The following is a 17,161-nucleotide window of genomic DNA, read 5'->3' as shown; positions in this document are numbered from 1 at the left end:
CTTATCTCTTTGAAAGCAGATATGCGTCACTCGGCTGGATGGGGAGGAGGAGGAACAGAAACCCCGCTCTGAGGTCTCTGACAGCGCTGGCATTTGTATTTAAAAAGAGTCTGCCTGAAGAATCTGTCAGGCTATTTGCCGGTTCTGCCGCGGTGAGCATGAGCTCCCTTGAGACGTCTGAGAGAGCTGGTAGAGGAGGAAAGCTCATAGGTGACTGCTCACTGCTGCCGGTGCTCGGAGGGGGACTGAACCACCTGCTCTTGCTGTGCAGTAAGGCTGTGCTAATCTGATTACTCTGATGAGCTGCTCTTCTCATCCGCCTCAGCGTGGCTACTACAGCTTCAGCATGTGAGTCTGTGCGGAGCAGACTGGAAAGGTAAAGCCAGGCGCAGATATTATCTCCAGTACTGCTGATGCATTTTAATGACCTTTGGACTTATCTTAAAAACAAACTTGGCATTTTCTCAGCATACTTTCTCTCAAACAGTAGATTTATATGTATTTCTTTCTGCCTAAAGTTGTCAATTATCTGAGGTATGTTTTATGTTTTCAGCTGTATTCCTTTAACCATGATTTAGTTCTGTGTCATATTTTACTGCTGCTATCAGACTCTGTGGCTCCACATGTGTTTGCTTGATATCAAGAAAAGCAGTAACTGCAATTGAATGTATTGTTTTTGCAGTGTGATGATTCCAAAGGAAACCGATTTAAAGAAAGGTTACAGTAGAATGTCTGTATTCAATTATGTATTTGTGCTGTTTTAAAATGATTTCAATTTGTCCTGCATGTCTTTCTTTTAGTGATGCTATGCCTTGAAACCGCTTTGGGTTGAACATTAGAGCTTTGAAGAATCATCCCTGCACTTGTTGTGGGAAATGTCTGCCTCAGGTAGAAAAGAGTTTGATGTGAAACACATCTTAAGACTTCGATGGAAACTTTTCAGCCATCCCTCGCAGAACTCGGCGGGCAGCTGTCTTCCACAGGACAGTTTCGAGCACTGGGGGCCGAGTCAGACTCACATAAAGAGCCACGGCCACGAGAGGAGTGGTTTCAGGAAAAAGGTCAGTGGGGTGAATGGCTCGCTGTTTTCCTCTCCCAGCAATGGCAGGCATGGGACCCGTGATTGCCAGCAGCAGAGGACTGTTTTTTATGTGGAGGCTGTCGGTGAAATGCCCCGAATGGAGTTTACACGGGAGGTCAAGCCCTTTGTCCATGAAGTCAAAGAGGAAGAAAGTGATTCAGACTGTAGTGACAAGACAGGAGTGGTTTTTGGGCACAGGTAAGGACTTTGTGTAACAAACTGTTACATTTTTAAGCTTTTCAAAATTCCTGTTTCCAATGCAATTTAAATGACTCGAATAATGAACTAAATCAATGCCATGTTTTTTAAATGCCTCTAATAATGCCATGTAAGATTTAGTGAATCTTAGCTGGCTGTAAGTTAACCTGTTTGTATTTCATGCTGATATCCCTTTGTTGTATTGTGTTGCATTGTGCTCTGAATACTCGTTTACTTTTGAATGAAGTCTCCCATTGGCCATTTATTTACCCAAACAACCGATATTGTACCATCTGCTGTGTTTAATAGAGATTTACATCACACACTGCAGCAAAACAGGGACTCTGATGAAATATTAATGCTGGAAAGGAGCACAGATCATTCCATCATGTTTATAGGAATATACAGCCAAAAAACTAATGGACAGCTCTTTGTACCAACAGGGCACTAAACTGGAAATGTCATAATCAACTTTCATAATACTGGTTAAACCTGAAAGCATGATGTACTGTAATTCACAAGGTGCAATGTCACCATCACTATAATATTTATGATTATTAGTTTTTATTGTCCCCCCCACCGAACACTAGTGTACACATGGGAGCTTTTTTAAATTTGGCATGTAACATGTTACCCTGTTCTTTACATTAACTTGTTGAGAAACACAGTGGTCCCGGTTCAACAGCTCTACTATAAACTGCCTAAAAACCACTGATGAGTGAAGAATAAATGTGAATCCCATGGAGAATTGACATACGTGTCTGATCTTAATAACTTTGCTTACTTTTGCAATCTTCTGCTGTCAAAACAAAAACATGAAGTGTAGGTTCATGAAATATGTAACAAGAGTTCATGTTTAGTAATAACTTGTTTTTAAATCACAATTTTTCTGACACTTAATTTAAAGTTAAGATGTGCCTGTGCAATGAGGTAAATGAAACGTATTAACATCCTTCATTAGAACCTATACATTTGTTGATCAGTTAGTTGTTTAAATAGTGTTCATTTAACAATAGTGAATTTTCAGAGTTCAATAAACTGAAATATTTGCCATTTTCCGTGAACTGGTGTTCAACAAACTATATAACTGATAAATAAGTACAGTTTAATAAAGTAAAGCTGTTTCAATTCAAGGCAGTGGATACTTTTAACTTCAGCTGCATAGCTGTTACAGTATTACAATAATTACAAGCATTATTTGACAGTTTAGTTGTATGCTTCATGGATTTCTCATTGACCAAATGAGACAGACTGAGTAGAGTAACAATTAAACAGGTATGTAACCAAGTAACAGCTAAGAAAATAATACCTAATCATCCAGCATGAGTTAAAGAACATGTAAGGTACGGGCTTGTTCAGGAAGACTAATCCATATCTTGTAAATCCTCTGTAATATTATTATTATTATTATTATTATTATTATTATTATTATTATTATTATTATTATTATTATTTTTATTATTATTATTATTATTGTAGATTTTAGACTGCAAATGTTTCATGGAATGAATCACATATTCTGGGTTTAAATGTTTTGTAATCTTCCTTTCAAAAAAATAAATTGTAAACATTTAATCACACGCACTATCAGTGAATCTGTATTGCTGTCATAAAAGTAATGCACATACTATATCGTTATCCATTCAGTCCTGGACATCTCACTGAGCATTGTAGGCGATTTTTGGGTGAAGATTATTGATTTCAAGGTGATAATGACTATAATTTTGCACTCACACTTCATGGAAATAACAGAATGAAAAATTACACATTTTCAAGGCAATGCACTGGTCTCATATTAGTCCTTTTATAATGTCATGGGGTAAACATACAAAACTAGATGGCAATAAACCATTTAAGATGTGGGACAAAGTACCAAGAGTGTGTGCAGGTGTGATAGTTAACAATGACTTATGAATCAATTCGGGGGGATTATTGCTGATTAATCTGTGTGATCCCATCATATCTGTTACATAGATTGATAGATTGATAGATCAATAGATAGATGGATAGATAGATAGATAGATAGATAGATAGATAGATAGATAGATAGATATATAGATAGATAGATAGATAGATAGATAGATAGATAGATATAGTTGTGTGTCTCTTCTTCAAAAATAAATATTTGTATTAATGGCAATTTGCATTAATTTTAACATTTGGATTGTAGTCTCAGTGTCAGTGTCAGCATCCCTCAAAATCTGGTCTAGGACAAGTCTTTAATGTAATTGGTGATTGCAATTTATTTATCATCTGCAGTTTATAAAAATGCAGGATCCAGATCTGTTCTTGACAATGAAAGTAACTTAACCTAAGGAAATGTGTGGTGCTTCAAAGATTTTCTGTCAGTTACATAAAAACCTAATGCAAATCAAAATAGACAATTTGATGATATATACATATGAATATGTACAAAACCAACAGTAAACAAAAAATAAAATATTATCTTTTCAAATACGCATGGTTTATGCTTAGGCATAGATTAATCTATAAATGGCAGATTTGGGGATAAAAGTGAAAGTGTGGAACGTGATCAAAACTGCATAGATACTTTCTAGGAAAATGCTCAGAAAGATACTAATCATAATGCACATTAGGATGACTGGGGTGAAAAATGTATATCTTTTGCTGATGCATATATACAGTATCTACAGTATGTGATTTTTTGTATCACATTTATTTTTGCTAAAAGCTCTGGTTACCCAGCTAGGCATACAAACTGGTGTAAAAGGACTTCACAGCCTGACAATCAAGAGTAGCTAGCAAGGCATTTGGTTACATTTAAAGACACTTCTTGTGAGTGTCTCATTGACTTTAAAGACATAGTTTAAGGAAACATTCACCTAAAGCACACAAATGATCAGTGGTATTACAGTATAGTGGACCATGTGTTCAACTAGGGAGGAATTTGCTTTGGGGCAGGTTCTGCAATACACACCTACCTGTTTGTTGTAGAACCAAATGGTATTCATAGATAAGCATCCTGCATTCCCTACGCAGCCCACCTTACACCAGAACCATGCTGCATACTGTCAATGTCAGCTTCATCTTGGGTCTCTAGTTTACAATGTGGTCGATTACATGACAAGGTAGGACAAGTAAGAATTCTCATCTCACAGTGGATTGTCTCTGTCTCTGCAACATGACTGATTTATTACATTTTTTTCCTGAACCAGAAACTGGGATGTGCATTATTGTTAAATTGTGGACATTAGTGTTAATGCTTGTGAGTATTTGCATCTCACCTTAATCTTTTGTTCTACAATCAGTTGTTAGCTGTGCAAGTGTGCAAGTTAAAATAGATAATGTAAATATGTAACTATAGTGAAGACAATCATCAGTTCAAATCAACTCTCTGAATGTATGTCTGGAAAAATAGTTGAAGCAAGAGTTATAAGGTCGACTTTATATTTTTGTTCTGTTTTTATTAGAATAAAATAACATGAGATGAAACATTACTACTTACTACTGTTTTTAACCTGGAAACTACAACTATTAGGTTTAATGTCTGTTTTATAATTAAAGTGTATATTCAATTATTTTAACTGCTTTTGATTCCTTAGTATTTGACTTTGTCTTCTGCTCTATCTTTGAATATGAAATGTGACATGTCACAACATAATCCTCCCAGCCACAGTAATCAGACACCCTGATGGGCATTTCAAATATGAATCTCTGAATATTTCTATAAACATGATAGTTTCTTCATTTAGTCAAATAAAGTTTACCATAATGGACTCCATCAGACTTTGAAACATGATAGACAGCCAAGTGCTATTTGCTTGAACTAAAGCCCCTCCAGAGTGATTTAAAATTAAGCTATGTGTTTCTAGATTGTGGCCAGTACAGGCTACCTATTTGCCTGTATTACTTTATAGACAGGCACATTTATATTGCAGTATTTCACTCAACATTCAAAGCATGCATTTTGCCAACAGAACTTAATTCTAAGCCGATAAAGCACTAATTTGCTGCTAGGCATATTATATCTTGTTCAGCAACACTCCCCCATCATAATGCAGATTTCTTATTTCTTATCTTATCATATTTCTTAACTTATCACATTACTTAAATAACATTACATCCTATGCTGCTTGAAGTAATTCAAGAAACAAATTAACAGGTCAGAATGTAGCACATTATAATTACTTTTATTGTCAACTTGATCAATCTGTTTGACAGACTGTATTGACAGAGTACATTTTAATAAGAATATATAATGTGCCTGAATTACCAATTAATAAGTATTTTTGCACTTGAGGAGCATCAATAACATCTATTTTATCTTAGGTGGTCTTTATCTATTTTATTTCATAAGTACATATAGTGGAATACCTTCAAGTCTTTTCCCTGGTCAATGTGTTGATATTGACACGTATGAGTATTGTGTTTTTCCATTAAAATGACTGCAGTACTGGTTTCTACAAAAACAAATCTAGACAATACTGGTTAGAATATTTACAATAAATAGTGTCTTGAATGACCATATTGTACACACATGGGTCAATTTTTAGACTGTTTTTTAGATTCTCAATTAATTTACTGTTGTAATTTCCTGAGAGCAACTCATATCATTGATCATGCCTCATGTCTTTTTAGTCACTGCTACATTTGTGTATAAATGATAAATAGAATGCAGTTGTGTAAAGTATCGATTTATGGAATTTCTTGGGTTTTCACACCCACACATTAGATCTGTATTTGTTATGTTTACAAGAAAGTTGCTGCTACCCTGTATTCCTTTTTTAATTCCCAAAACATCAACATGTAAAAACAATATAAAAAAGTGATTCCCAGCAAGTACGTGGCCAGTAATATGTATTTATACATAATCAATGAAAGAGTCAGATTAATAAACAATAAATAGCAACCATAGACTGGCTTCTCACTAACAAGAAAGCCAAGGGGCTTTGCTGGCACTCTGCCTGGTTTGTTCTAACTAAGTCAGCAGATATACACCATAAGTAACCCCTTAAGCACAAAAGTAATAACAAAACAATGCAAATAATACAAATTAGATCATACATTTCAATATGCTCTACAAATGCTTGAGTAATAACTAACGAGCAAATGTATTTTAAGTCTCTCAGTTCATCATTTCTGTTATTGTACATCTGAGTCATAAATGCAATCCATTTAAACATGATAGTGTATCTGAGAGATTTCATGCAAGATGCCTCTAGTTACATCTATTTACGGTGTGAGTAATTTGTGCTTCTCATTTCAAAATGAAAATGAATAAAGTGATTACATTTCTATCATTAGATATCTCACAAAGCAAAGCATTGTTACATGCACATTTTAACACAGACACACCTCCTCTGAGACATTCTCTGTCACTTAAATTCCAACAGACACAGCAGATTAAGTGTCAGCTAGAAGACAGACACAATCTCATAGTCCTTTCCCCGTCCCTGCAGTGCCAGTATATTTAGCACCACCACACAGTTCAATGCCAACTATTATCTCTGTAGATGCTTTTACTAGAAGAGTAGAAACTAGTTCATGCCTTCACAATATAAAATACAACAACAACCTAGACATAGATACAAAGTTATATCAGTGAACTCTGTCTTGTCTTTTTCTTTCCTAGTGGCAGGACCTAATCAAGTTGGTACTTAGGTCACGTTCATAACAGTAACAGTGACTACACTTAAAAACAACAATGGAATTACAGAAAGCTATGTACATGAAAGAAAAGACTCTTGGGTCCTAAACATCCATTCCATATAAGGTTTAGGTATTCAATAGGGTAAGGTGAGGTTAATCAGATTAGGAGCGTGTTGCTTTCTAATTCAGGTGGATATGGGTAACTAACTTCCCTAATAGCTTAAACTTCCCTTTTTAGCTGTTGTATACAATAATATATCTGATAGTCATTAATAAATTTCACTTTGAAACATTTATTTATTTATTTATTTATTTATTTATTTATTTATTTATGTATTTATTATTGATGAGCAAGATTTTGTATATATTCTGCTATAGATGTATTTTATAAGTAATACACTTCCTATAATTCTATAAAGGGTTTAATTACACATCTATAACAATTGTAGAACTCCTGAAAACATAATACATTTGTATCTTCACACATACAGTCATCTTGTGATACTTACTTTACACTCTTGTTTAGCATCAAATAATGTTACAAGACTACTCATTGGGTAAGTCGTATTTAGAAAATAAAAATTAAAAACTTTGCTGATATGTAAGATTACTTTCATTAAAAAAACAAAACATAATTAAAAACTAACTATAATTCATTTAGTTTTCTGGTTACTTGAGGAAGAGCTCACAGTTGATCTCAGAAATATCAGAAATATCTGAAATAGTGGGGTTGGGGGGTGAATCATCACAAGATCTTAATTAATCAATAAACAAAATCCTTCAACACAATCACTTGAAGATTGATGTTCTCAGAAACAACTATGGTGCAGCACTCATTTTTTTATTTTTTATTTTGCAATGGGAACTTTGGATTTATCTCTACATGGTCTAGTTTAGATTCAGTCAAATTAATTGTCTGTTGTAGAAATATGCAATGAATAAGACATTGTTAAAATAATATTCAGTGCTTGATAGCTAATGCTTTTCACATAAGGTGCTCCTTACAAATCTATATGATAAGTAGAATGACAGGTTTACTCCTCAAGTGCCCTTTCACACCCTTTGTTAATAAAAAGTGGGATTCTTCCAGTAGCTTTTAGCTGGGCTATAGATAATAAAATGGGACCTTTAGAGGAACAAAGGAAAATAGAAAGCTCTGTTTGTCCAAACGTGGCCTTAAATGTATTCTTTAATTCTGTTCCATCAAGGTGAAAATGAATGACACATAATGGATTATGGTTTTCCTTTGCTCCTCTGACATTTACTGGACCTTTCAATGACTGTTGTATGCTGCAGTACAAAAGAAATAGCAGTGCTTTCTGACTAAATAATTTAAGTAGGGTTTCCTCTTGCAATATTTATACACAGTCTGTAGACAACTTAACAATCTAGATATGCTGGGGTAAATTGACTTCTTACAAAGGTCTGTCCTATTTCTAAGCCACAAATTGGCCTATTTTGAACCTCAAGATAGTGTAAACTGTGTTTCTAATGACAACTGCAGGATAGGTCTTAGGTACATTCCTGCAAAGAAAAATATCAAGATGCCAACATGTTATATCTGCATTATGGAAAGGAGCTCGCAGGTCTTATGTCAGATGACACAAAATCGCCCTTTAAAAACAAACAAATAAATAAACGAACTAAAAAGAACAATATTATCCCCTTCCATATCTACTTTATACAAATGTTGAATAACAATTTGTTATTCGACCTCACTGGCCACAGTTGAGAGCTAATGGAGGACTATATGCAGCTCTCACTGCTGCCTCTACTTCCTTCAGACAGTCCGGAAGAAGGAGTTATTGCTAGAGTCAGTTCAAATCTGAAATGTGAAAACTGTTTTTTAAAATGTGTTAAACTTTTCATTAGGTTTCCTTTAAATATCATAACATGTTTTATTATTTCTAAAGCAGTACATTTAAGAAAACTATAACAAACACTAACACAAACATATCACAACACTGACAGAGATGGAATACCTGTTAATAGTTTTTAATATATGGATGTATTAATTAATTAAATCTGACATGAACAATGAACACAATAACATTTCAGAAAAATAAACAAAACTGACAATCATCCACTAACAGGATGACACTGAATGTTTTTGGCTCTGATGTTGATGCTCACTGTTGTAATGTCACCCTGTGAGATTTTATTTTTTATTTTTTTTGCCTTCTCAATGGATGTGTAATATTTTGAGAAAAAATTAATTTTATTTATGCTAACCTCATGGGAGGTAACTTGAGGTGATCAGAGTTACAGATCTGATACATAGATCTGACAGTAACATGGGGTGAATCTCTAAAACACTAGACCTATCTGTTTCTGTTTCCATTCTTAATTTAATGTGGCTGTATTAGGGATGAAAATGCAAAATTCTGCTTGGAAAATGCCACAGCCTTCAATGCAATCAGCAATTTAATGGTTGGTTCCTGTTAGGAGAGGTTCTTACCACTCACCTTTTAAAATGTATCCATGTTTTCAGTCTTAATTCAGTTATTAAGCCTCAGGCCAACATACTATTTGCTTAATTGTGTTTTCTGCCTTGTCAAACACATAGATGAAAAAAATCCTATATATTGACATGACACTTTCTTGTGGTGTACTTTATTCACAATACAAATGAAGACATGCTAAACAATGTTGAAAACTTACATTACATTATTATTTATACCAGATAAGCTGAACTCTGAACTAATGTTGGCACCTAAACCATTCACACGCTTGTCATTTTGTGGGCCAACATTAGTTCAGAGTTCAGCTTATGTATAATATAATTATGTATAATTATGTATAATATTGTAGGAGATATTTATTTTAAAATGTAGTTTGTTTGGTTTGTTACATTCAATCGCCTGTGTGATAAGACTGATTTCAGAGAGGTTTATACTGTTTAAACTGTGAATAGTAGTCTCCTGCAAGCAGAAACAATTTCAGCTTCAAAGCATGTGTGTATGCGTGTGTGGTATTTTTAAGCCCATCAGGGGGTTCAAAATTATGAAGTAAATATAAAGCACCCATGTGGTTATTGGCAATTACACAGGAATTAAACTATGTAATTAGATATAATTGTATGCTGACTGAGTTATCTGACCCAGCATTGAAATGCATAAAGCTACATAGATGTCATTTTTGACATATGGTTAGGTTGCATAAAATTGTATTAAAGGTTTACCAGAATGAATAAAAACACATACTTACTAAAATATGCAGCTTTTGTGTTTAATAAATGTTAATAGAATACCATGTGTCTTTTACCAGACTGGAAATGTTATGAATAACATTGGGTTCTGTAATTTTGTTTTAATTAGGAATTTGCTCAAATGCTATACATTAGTTATTACTTCTATATTAGTGTTACTTCTACAAATGCTTTCTGTAGAAACCATTTAAAGGAATTGTGCAGAAGAGAGGATATCCAAGTAATTAAATAACATAATGAATGGATATTATTCCATTAAAAGAGGGTATTACTTCCACAACTCTGCTTCACAAAATTGCCTGTCTCATCCTTGTGTGAACTAGATATTAACTAAATTAATTAAACTATGCAGTAAAAATGTTTAATTAAATACTCTCCTTTTTTAGGTGAAAAGAGACTGTAATACGCTCAATACTTACATGATAGCGCGAACAATTGGCTGGCAACAATATGACAAAACTGACAACTGTAATGACATGTGTATTATATTTTGTACATGGTACATTTATCTAATTATTGACATTGTTATTATCACCATCATCATCATCATCTGATTGATTTAATACTCCAGTAGATTGCCTTATAATAAAATAAGCATTTTTTATTAACCACATGAATTCCTATTTAACACTGAATCCCAAATGTATCTAATTTTCAACCAAATGTACTATATATTTTTGTCTTTCAATGAAGAGCACTTCTAAACCATATGATTATTTTCCTTAAATCCCCCCAAAAATGTCCCTCAATCTCCAAATGTGATGTGAATATATATGCTTCATAAATGTCCTCAGAATAAAGGTCACCATCATGGTTAGAAGAAGGACTAGATGTTTTGAAGTTCAACCCCAAAACCCTACTTACAGCTTCAGTAGTGAGCATGATTGGTTAACTTCCATTCTGCAAACATTTAATCTAATAACCAATTGAATGCAAAGGTAATGGAAAAATGTTTTTAAACTGTATGATTAACAGACAGTCATCCATCCATCCATCCATTATCAATAACTGCTTCATGTAGTACAGGGTCAAGTTGACCCGGCTGGCACAGGGTGTAAGGCAGGGTACAAGGCAGGGTACATCCTGGATGGGACGCCAGTAGTTATCTTTCATTATTACAGTATTCAGTGCTAACAAAGAATATATGTATTACCTGGTTTTGGTTCCACTTAAACAATGTTCTTGCTCCTCAGAGTCATGTCCAGAGAATGGTTGCTTGGAAATTTATTATAACTCTGTTTTGGTACACTGAGATCATTTTATCACTCTATTTTCTTATTATGAGGGATGCACTTTAAGTAGACAATATATTATAGCAAATATATTAGTTTAAAGTCTTTTCATCATTCAGTACTAGGTCTTAAATTCTTATTTTGTTTTCTCAAAAATGTCGCCTATCTTCAGACAAATAGTGCAGACCGTTTCATTTTTTTAAAGCCACAATGCAAGGTCTTTCCTTTCGAAGCACCATAAAGAAAGTTCAACAGATTATGCTTCATTGTAGTTCTTTCTCTTGTGGTTGTCAGAGGGATATTGATCCCCTTTATTGGCTTTTCAGGGCCCTGCTGCAAACAGTGTGATTAAGACTGCTGAATTAAGAGCACTTTTATCAACAATGCTGTTATTGTGTGCTTGCTAGGCTGACAGCGGCCAGTCGTCCCCTGACGCCCCTCAGCGATGTAGAGTCGGGGAGTTCGGAAGAGTTTTATCAGTCTTTACATCATGCCGAGCAGACCTTCAGGAAAATGGAGAACTACTTAAAGCAGCAACAGCTCTGTGATGTGATATTGATCGCTGGAAATCGCAAGATACCTGCTCACAGGTGAGGCAATTGTTTGAGGGCTTGGACAATACGCACAATAAGACCAAGGTCACTTTAGTCAGCATTACTTAATTATTAAAGAAAATGCATACTCTGACAATATTGTGGAGCCCATTCCATTAGTGTTACCCCTCTTGCTTAAAACTCTTGGCACCCCTGTTCAAGAAATAACCACAGAATATAACCGAGGGATGGGTATAGCTCAATTTTATTTATTAAACTAAACTAATTAATGTAACATTGTTACAAATGAAGGGGGCTTTTACTTATCTGTGCCACTGAATATAGCACATTATAGGTACAGTATATGATCAGAATGCATTAAAAAATGTATATAAAATTTTATTTGCCATGATACATATTTTCATAACCTAAATAACTGGTTTTGCATTATGATACTTATTCAGTTATTTAAAACAACAACAAAAAAAAGCTTTGTATAAATCAAAATTCAACTTCAGTTTGTTCCCAAGGAAGTGATTCATTTAGCATGCCCCCAGCATCAAAGATGCCATTTAAAGCATCTGCAGACATCTTATCTTTTGACTGACACTTGTGACCTTTATTATCTATCCCAAAGGTTTTTGTTCCATTCCTAGTGAGTTTCAATTTAGGCTTTTCAGATATTCCAGTTAAAATCAACACCTCGGGTCAAATGTAATAAAGATAAGTATAACAAAGTGTTTCTACCACTATCATTTGTAAAACTTTCATGTTTTTTGTGTTTTTAAATAGAATTATTGTTTAGCATTAACACTCAGAGGTTTCCCACTTACATTGAGATGTACTGTATTTCACAGATTATACCTTTCTTTAAGGTATCCTATCAACAAAAGTCAATTCAAGTAAATGGAGTGTGTGATACTATTTTGAATATTTCTATATATTGTTTGAAACCTGCCATTTTGTAATAACCTTAAGCATGACAGCAGACTGATATACCAATATACAGTACCCATCATAAAATGCAAAAATGAGGCTCAGGACCTTTTTTTAAATAAGTCATTACCCACATATTGTCTTGTTTTTCAGTAATCCATATATAAAATTTTGTTAAATTGTATATTGTTGTTATTTTGGGTGTTAATAATACTACTCAGTTCAGAGTGAGTTCACTGTCAGTTCCTTTTTAAATCCTTGTACACTGCTATTTGTTGTGTGCTTTATAATTTATGTTTTTAAATAAAACTATAATGAAATATAGAAATAAATCTTCATGTATGCTTGTAATCCTATAATATAAATATATATTCATATAGGTATTAGAACCAGACACCGTAACTGAGCAATAATCTATTCTTATGCCCATTTCTATGACATGATCCAAGGTTCTATTAACGGTAATGAATTCCTGAATAATATTCATAACTTCATCATCAACACAGATGCTTCTCCGGTCCTTTTGAAATAAGACTCTGTTTTAGTGGAAGTGGCATTCCAGTGGTAACCTGTATCCCATTTGAATGTAGAGTATTTTTTAGTTAATCTCATGTACATGGTTTCTTAACCTCAGACACATGAGACACTGAACTAATTGGTTTCCTCTGGGTTTTCATTTACAGGATTGTTCTTAGTGCAGTGTCAGACTACTTTGCTGCCATGTTCACAAGTGATGTTTGTGAAGCAAAACAAGAGGAAATCAAAATGGAAGGGATTGACCCAAATGCACTCTGGGATTTGGTGCAGTTTGCATACACAGGTATTATTAAATTACTGTTTACAAATCAAACAAGATCTTTGCATGAATCTCCCCTTGGCAACCAGTGATATTACAACTCATACAATTGGCAGGTTAGAAATAAAGCATAAAATGAGAGATATGTCTCTCCTCCAGAAGATGGTGATTTTCATCACCAGCGGACATTTTTTGAAATCTCACATTTCCATCAATCTGTGTTTGGGATGATTGAATAGACAACAAGACAAGGTTAACAATGTCAGAAAATAATCAGATTGACATATGAACATGGATTTATTTGCCAGTTGATTTAAAAAAGAACTGAAACAGATCATCTTGAAAAACATGTTTCCTATAAAAATCTATTATTCTTGGTCTATTTCTATTGAACTAAAATGCGGTGTACTGCTTCAGACAAAAGCTTTGGATCGATGCAGTAAAATTAAACCAAAAAGTAAAGAGAGATCTGACTGGTTTCTATGTGTAGTTCTGTTTTTAACATACAATAACATTTTCTAAATTAGTTTAGATTTTTGTTATAATAATGACAGTACATTATAGTATTAATTAATGTGTCTGCCTTTTATATTATAGATTACATAGCTAGCATTTGAGCTTGTCGCTTTGGGCAATATCTGAACAAACCTTTATCAGTGAGAATTATTTACAAATATATACAATGTGCTATTTAAACCTGAACAAAGAACTTTTAAAGTTGGACAAATCTTCCAGCTAACTTTTAATGACATAATTAATTGTATTATATATTTGATATCATCGCTTTCCATTTCACCCACTGTTAATCCAGAACAACAACAGATTTAAACAAATGTGTTATTGAGTAAACCCTGCCATTTAACTTCTACTTATATTTGAATCAATAGGAGCCCATTATGAAGTATTGATTGCTGTCTAGTAAACCAGACTCTGTGTTTTCTCTATGAAGTGTAATCAGACACTGATTCCCTAATTAAAAAGAGGGGGAGAAAGGTCTATGCCAGTGAATGTCCTCTGTGCTCATCAATCTAAATGGGCAATTTCTGTCCAGATGCTTTTTAAATGGGTTTTAGTCATTGACAGTACTGCAAATAAACTATATGCAAAACATTGGATGTAAATGCAGGAAACTTTGTATAAAACATAATAAATTACAGGGTTTAAATTGAATTTGTACTCATTTTTTAATGTAATAATATGCTGAAGGGTTGAAAGAGAAACTACCACACCAACAGATTAATAAACAAACAAACAAATACATAAATAAATAAATAAATACATACATACATACACAAACACGTCTAAAACATTTTAGCCAAAAGATGTCTTACTCTAAATCATGGCAATGTATGTAACATATGAATAGGGCATCTGTTTTGAAGTAGTAGTGTAATACATGGAGGACCTTCAGTGCAATATACTGTATACACAGTGCATTTATATAAATTTGGTGAGTCTAAATGAAATTAAACATAATTTTATTTGGATAAAAGGACTAAATTAGTCCATAAAGCTGACAAGTTATTAATGTTTAGAATACATCATAAGAAGTACACCAAATCTGATTTATATATTTAGCCTACAGCACAGCTATTATATATATGTTGATCTTCAGTATCTTTTTTGAAAGAGACTACAATTACCAGTTGTACATAACTGGTAATATTCCAGTTATACTGTATTAATGTATTATACTGATGAAAGAAAGATTTCAAAGCCTATCAAGTGACCTAAAGCATCAAAATGCACAATGGAAAATATATACAGTGTTTTTACACTGACCTTTATTTGAGCATCTATTGAGTGACCATTTCTCCACAAGCAGCAAAATAATATATAATGTTAAATCAATTAGAATTACAAATCAAAACCATTCATATTTCCTTCAATGATCTGAGATCTTTCTTATAAATACATTGTCAGATCTTCTTAGAAACCTATAATTTAGTTTTTTTGATAATTATCTGCAAAGAAACTTACCATAGCCATGACAATTTGATGCATTTTACATATGTTATTGACAGATACTTTTTTGCAATTCCCATCAGTCTTGATTAGTTTATGTCTGTGCAAATCTGCTATTGAACTGTTTTCTTGTGTAGAATCTCAACTCATCATTAACAATTGATTACTGAATGTTTTTGGTATATGAAAACTGAAACTGAACCACTGAAACCTTAACTATAGTCTATAGTTCACAAAGCTAGCATCGAGACCCTTCATCATTATGTATTGATCACCTGCTTGAAGCTATGTTTACGGTACATGAGAACAGGTGTGCAAGTGGAAGTTGTGCATTGGAGTGTGTAGGAGGGCTTTAAAGTCAACTTATTACTGGTGCTTATTTTTTCCCATTATCTTCCTACAAAAAGGTTAATGTTGTGTGAAAGTCAGTTAGCACAGTCTTTCCTTCTTTATAATGGTTTGTTGAAAATATTTTTGTAATCCCCTGAAAAAAAGGAAGCTATAAATGATTAATAACAGGACAAGATAATAATGTTTCAATGAAATAGATCACCTATTATAAGTTTATTGCATTATACAGTATAACCTCATGTGTTTGCCCTTAATGATTCTCTTTTGTCATACAGTTTCACAGTTCTGCTAAAGAACTATTGCTTCAGTGAATAATTATGACTAAATATAAAGAAATAAGGACCTAGATTTAATCATTATAATTTATAGTGTTATAAGTCTGGTTTAATCTAGTCCAAGATGAGCATTTATACAATAAAGTATAGTGTGGACCGTAGACTCCCAGCTCAGTGTTATCAGTAATAAAAACAAATGCAACAAATGCAAAAATCATATTGCTGTAGCCAATTGATTAATGGGTCAAGTAAATTCACTGACCAATCATTAAAACTGCTTGTTGGCTCTGTGGACTTCATATTTCATATTCTACAAAAAAAGGCTGGTATCGACCATATACATATTACTTGACATTATTTTTTAACTTTGGCCAAGCGTAAATCAAAACAGTGATGTTTAATTTTTAATAGCTCGAAAAAAGGATCCCTTGTCAAACAAGCAGTTACCATCAAGTATTGGCATTATTTGATTTCGTATGGATTTATAACAAAGACTAGAGCAGGAAAAAAATAAGCAGTTCTCAGTGTATTAATACACCCAGGAGACTTTGGTCAGACTGAGACAGGTGTTTATATCCAGAGCCAAGGTTCAAGGGCCTGAATGTATCATGCAAACTCACATGGCTTTAAAATGCAGCTGAAGTTCTGTCCTATTGCCTGATAATTTATCATTGTGAATGTTTTAATTATAGGCTGCCTAGAGCTTAAGGAAGAAACTATTGAAAATCTTTTGGCAGCTGCCTGTCTGCTGCAGCTCTCACAGGTAGTTGATGTCTGCTGCCACTTCCTAATGAAGCTTTTGCATCCTTCCAACTGCCTGGGAATCCGCGCTTTTGCTGATGCTCAGGGCTGCATTGAACTTATGAAGGTGGCACACAGCTACAGCATGGTGAGAAACCCCTGCAATCAATAGTATCTTCCATTGTTCTCTTGTTTGTTTGCGTTTTTCATTGCCTCTTACATATTTATACATACT

General features: G+C 33.7%; 1 protein-coding gene across 1 annotated transcript in view; it reads left to right on the top strand.

Annotated features, from left to right (window-relative positions):
- The first annotated feature begins 833 nt into the window (after nt 1-833).
- Nucleotides 834-17,161, top strand: part of LOC136751846 (kelch-like protein 1) — a 45,903-nt gene continuing 29,575 nt past the window's right edge. The window contains exons 1-4 of the mRNA XM_066707605.1: nt 834-1,279; nt 11,737-11,919; nt 13,482-13,618; nt 16,878-17,074. Coding sequence (XP_066563702.1) covers nt 876-1,279; nt 11,737-11,919; nt 13,482-13,618; nt 16,878-17,074 — 921 coding nt within the window. The 5' untranslated portion in view covers nt 834-875. The remainder of the gene's footprint in view (nt 1,280-11,736; nt 11,920-13,481; nt 13,619-16,877; nt 17,075-17,161) is intronic.

The sequence above is a fragment of the Amia ocellicauda genome, chromosome 6, assembly GCF_036373705.1.
Source record: "Amia ocellicauda isolate fAmiCal2 chromosome 6, fAmiCal2.hap1, whole genome shotgun sequence".
NCBI classification, from domain to species: domain Eukaryota; kingdom Metazoa; phylum Chordata; class Actinopteri; order Amiiformes; family Amiidae; genus Amia; species Amia ocellicauda.
This window is presented reverse-complemented; position numbering and strand designations above follow the sequence as displayed.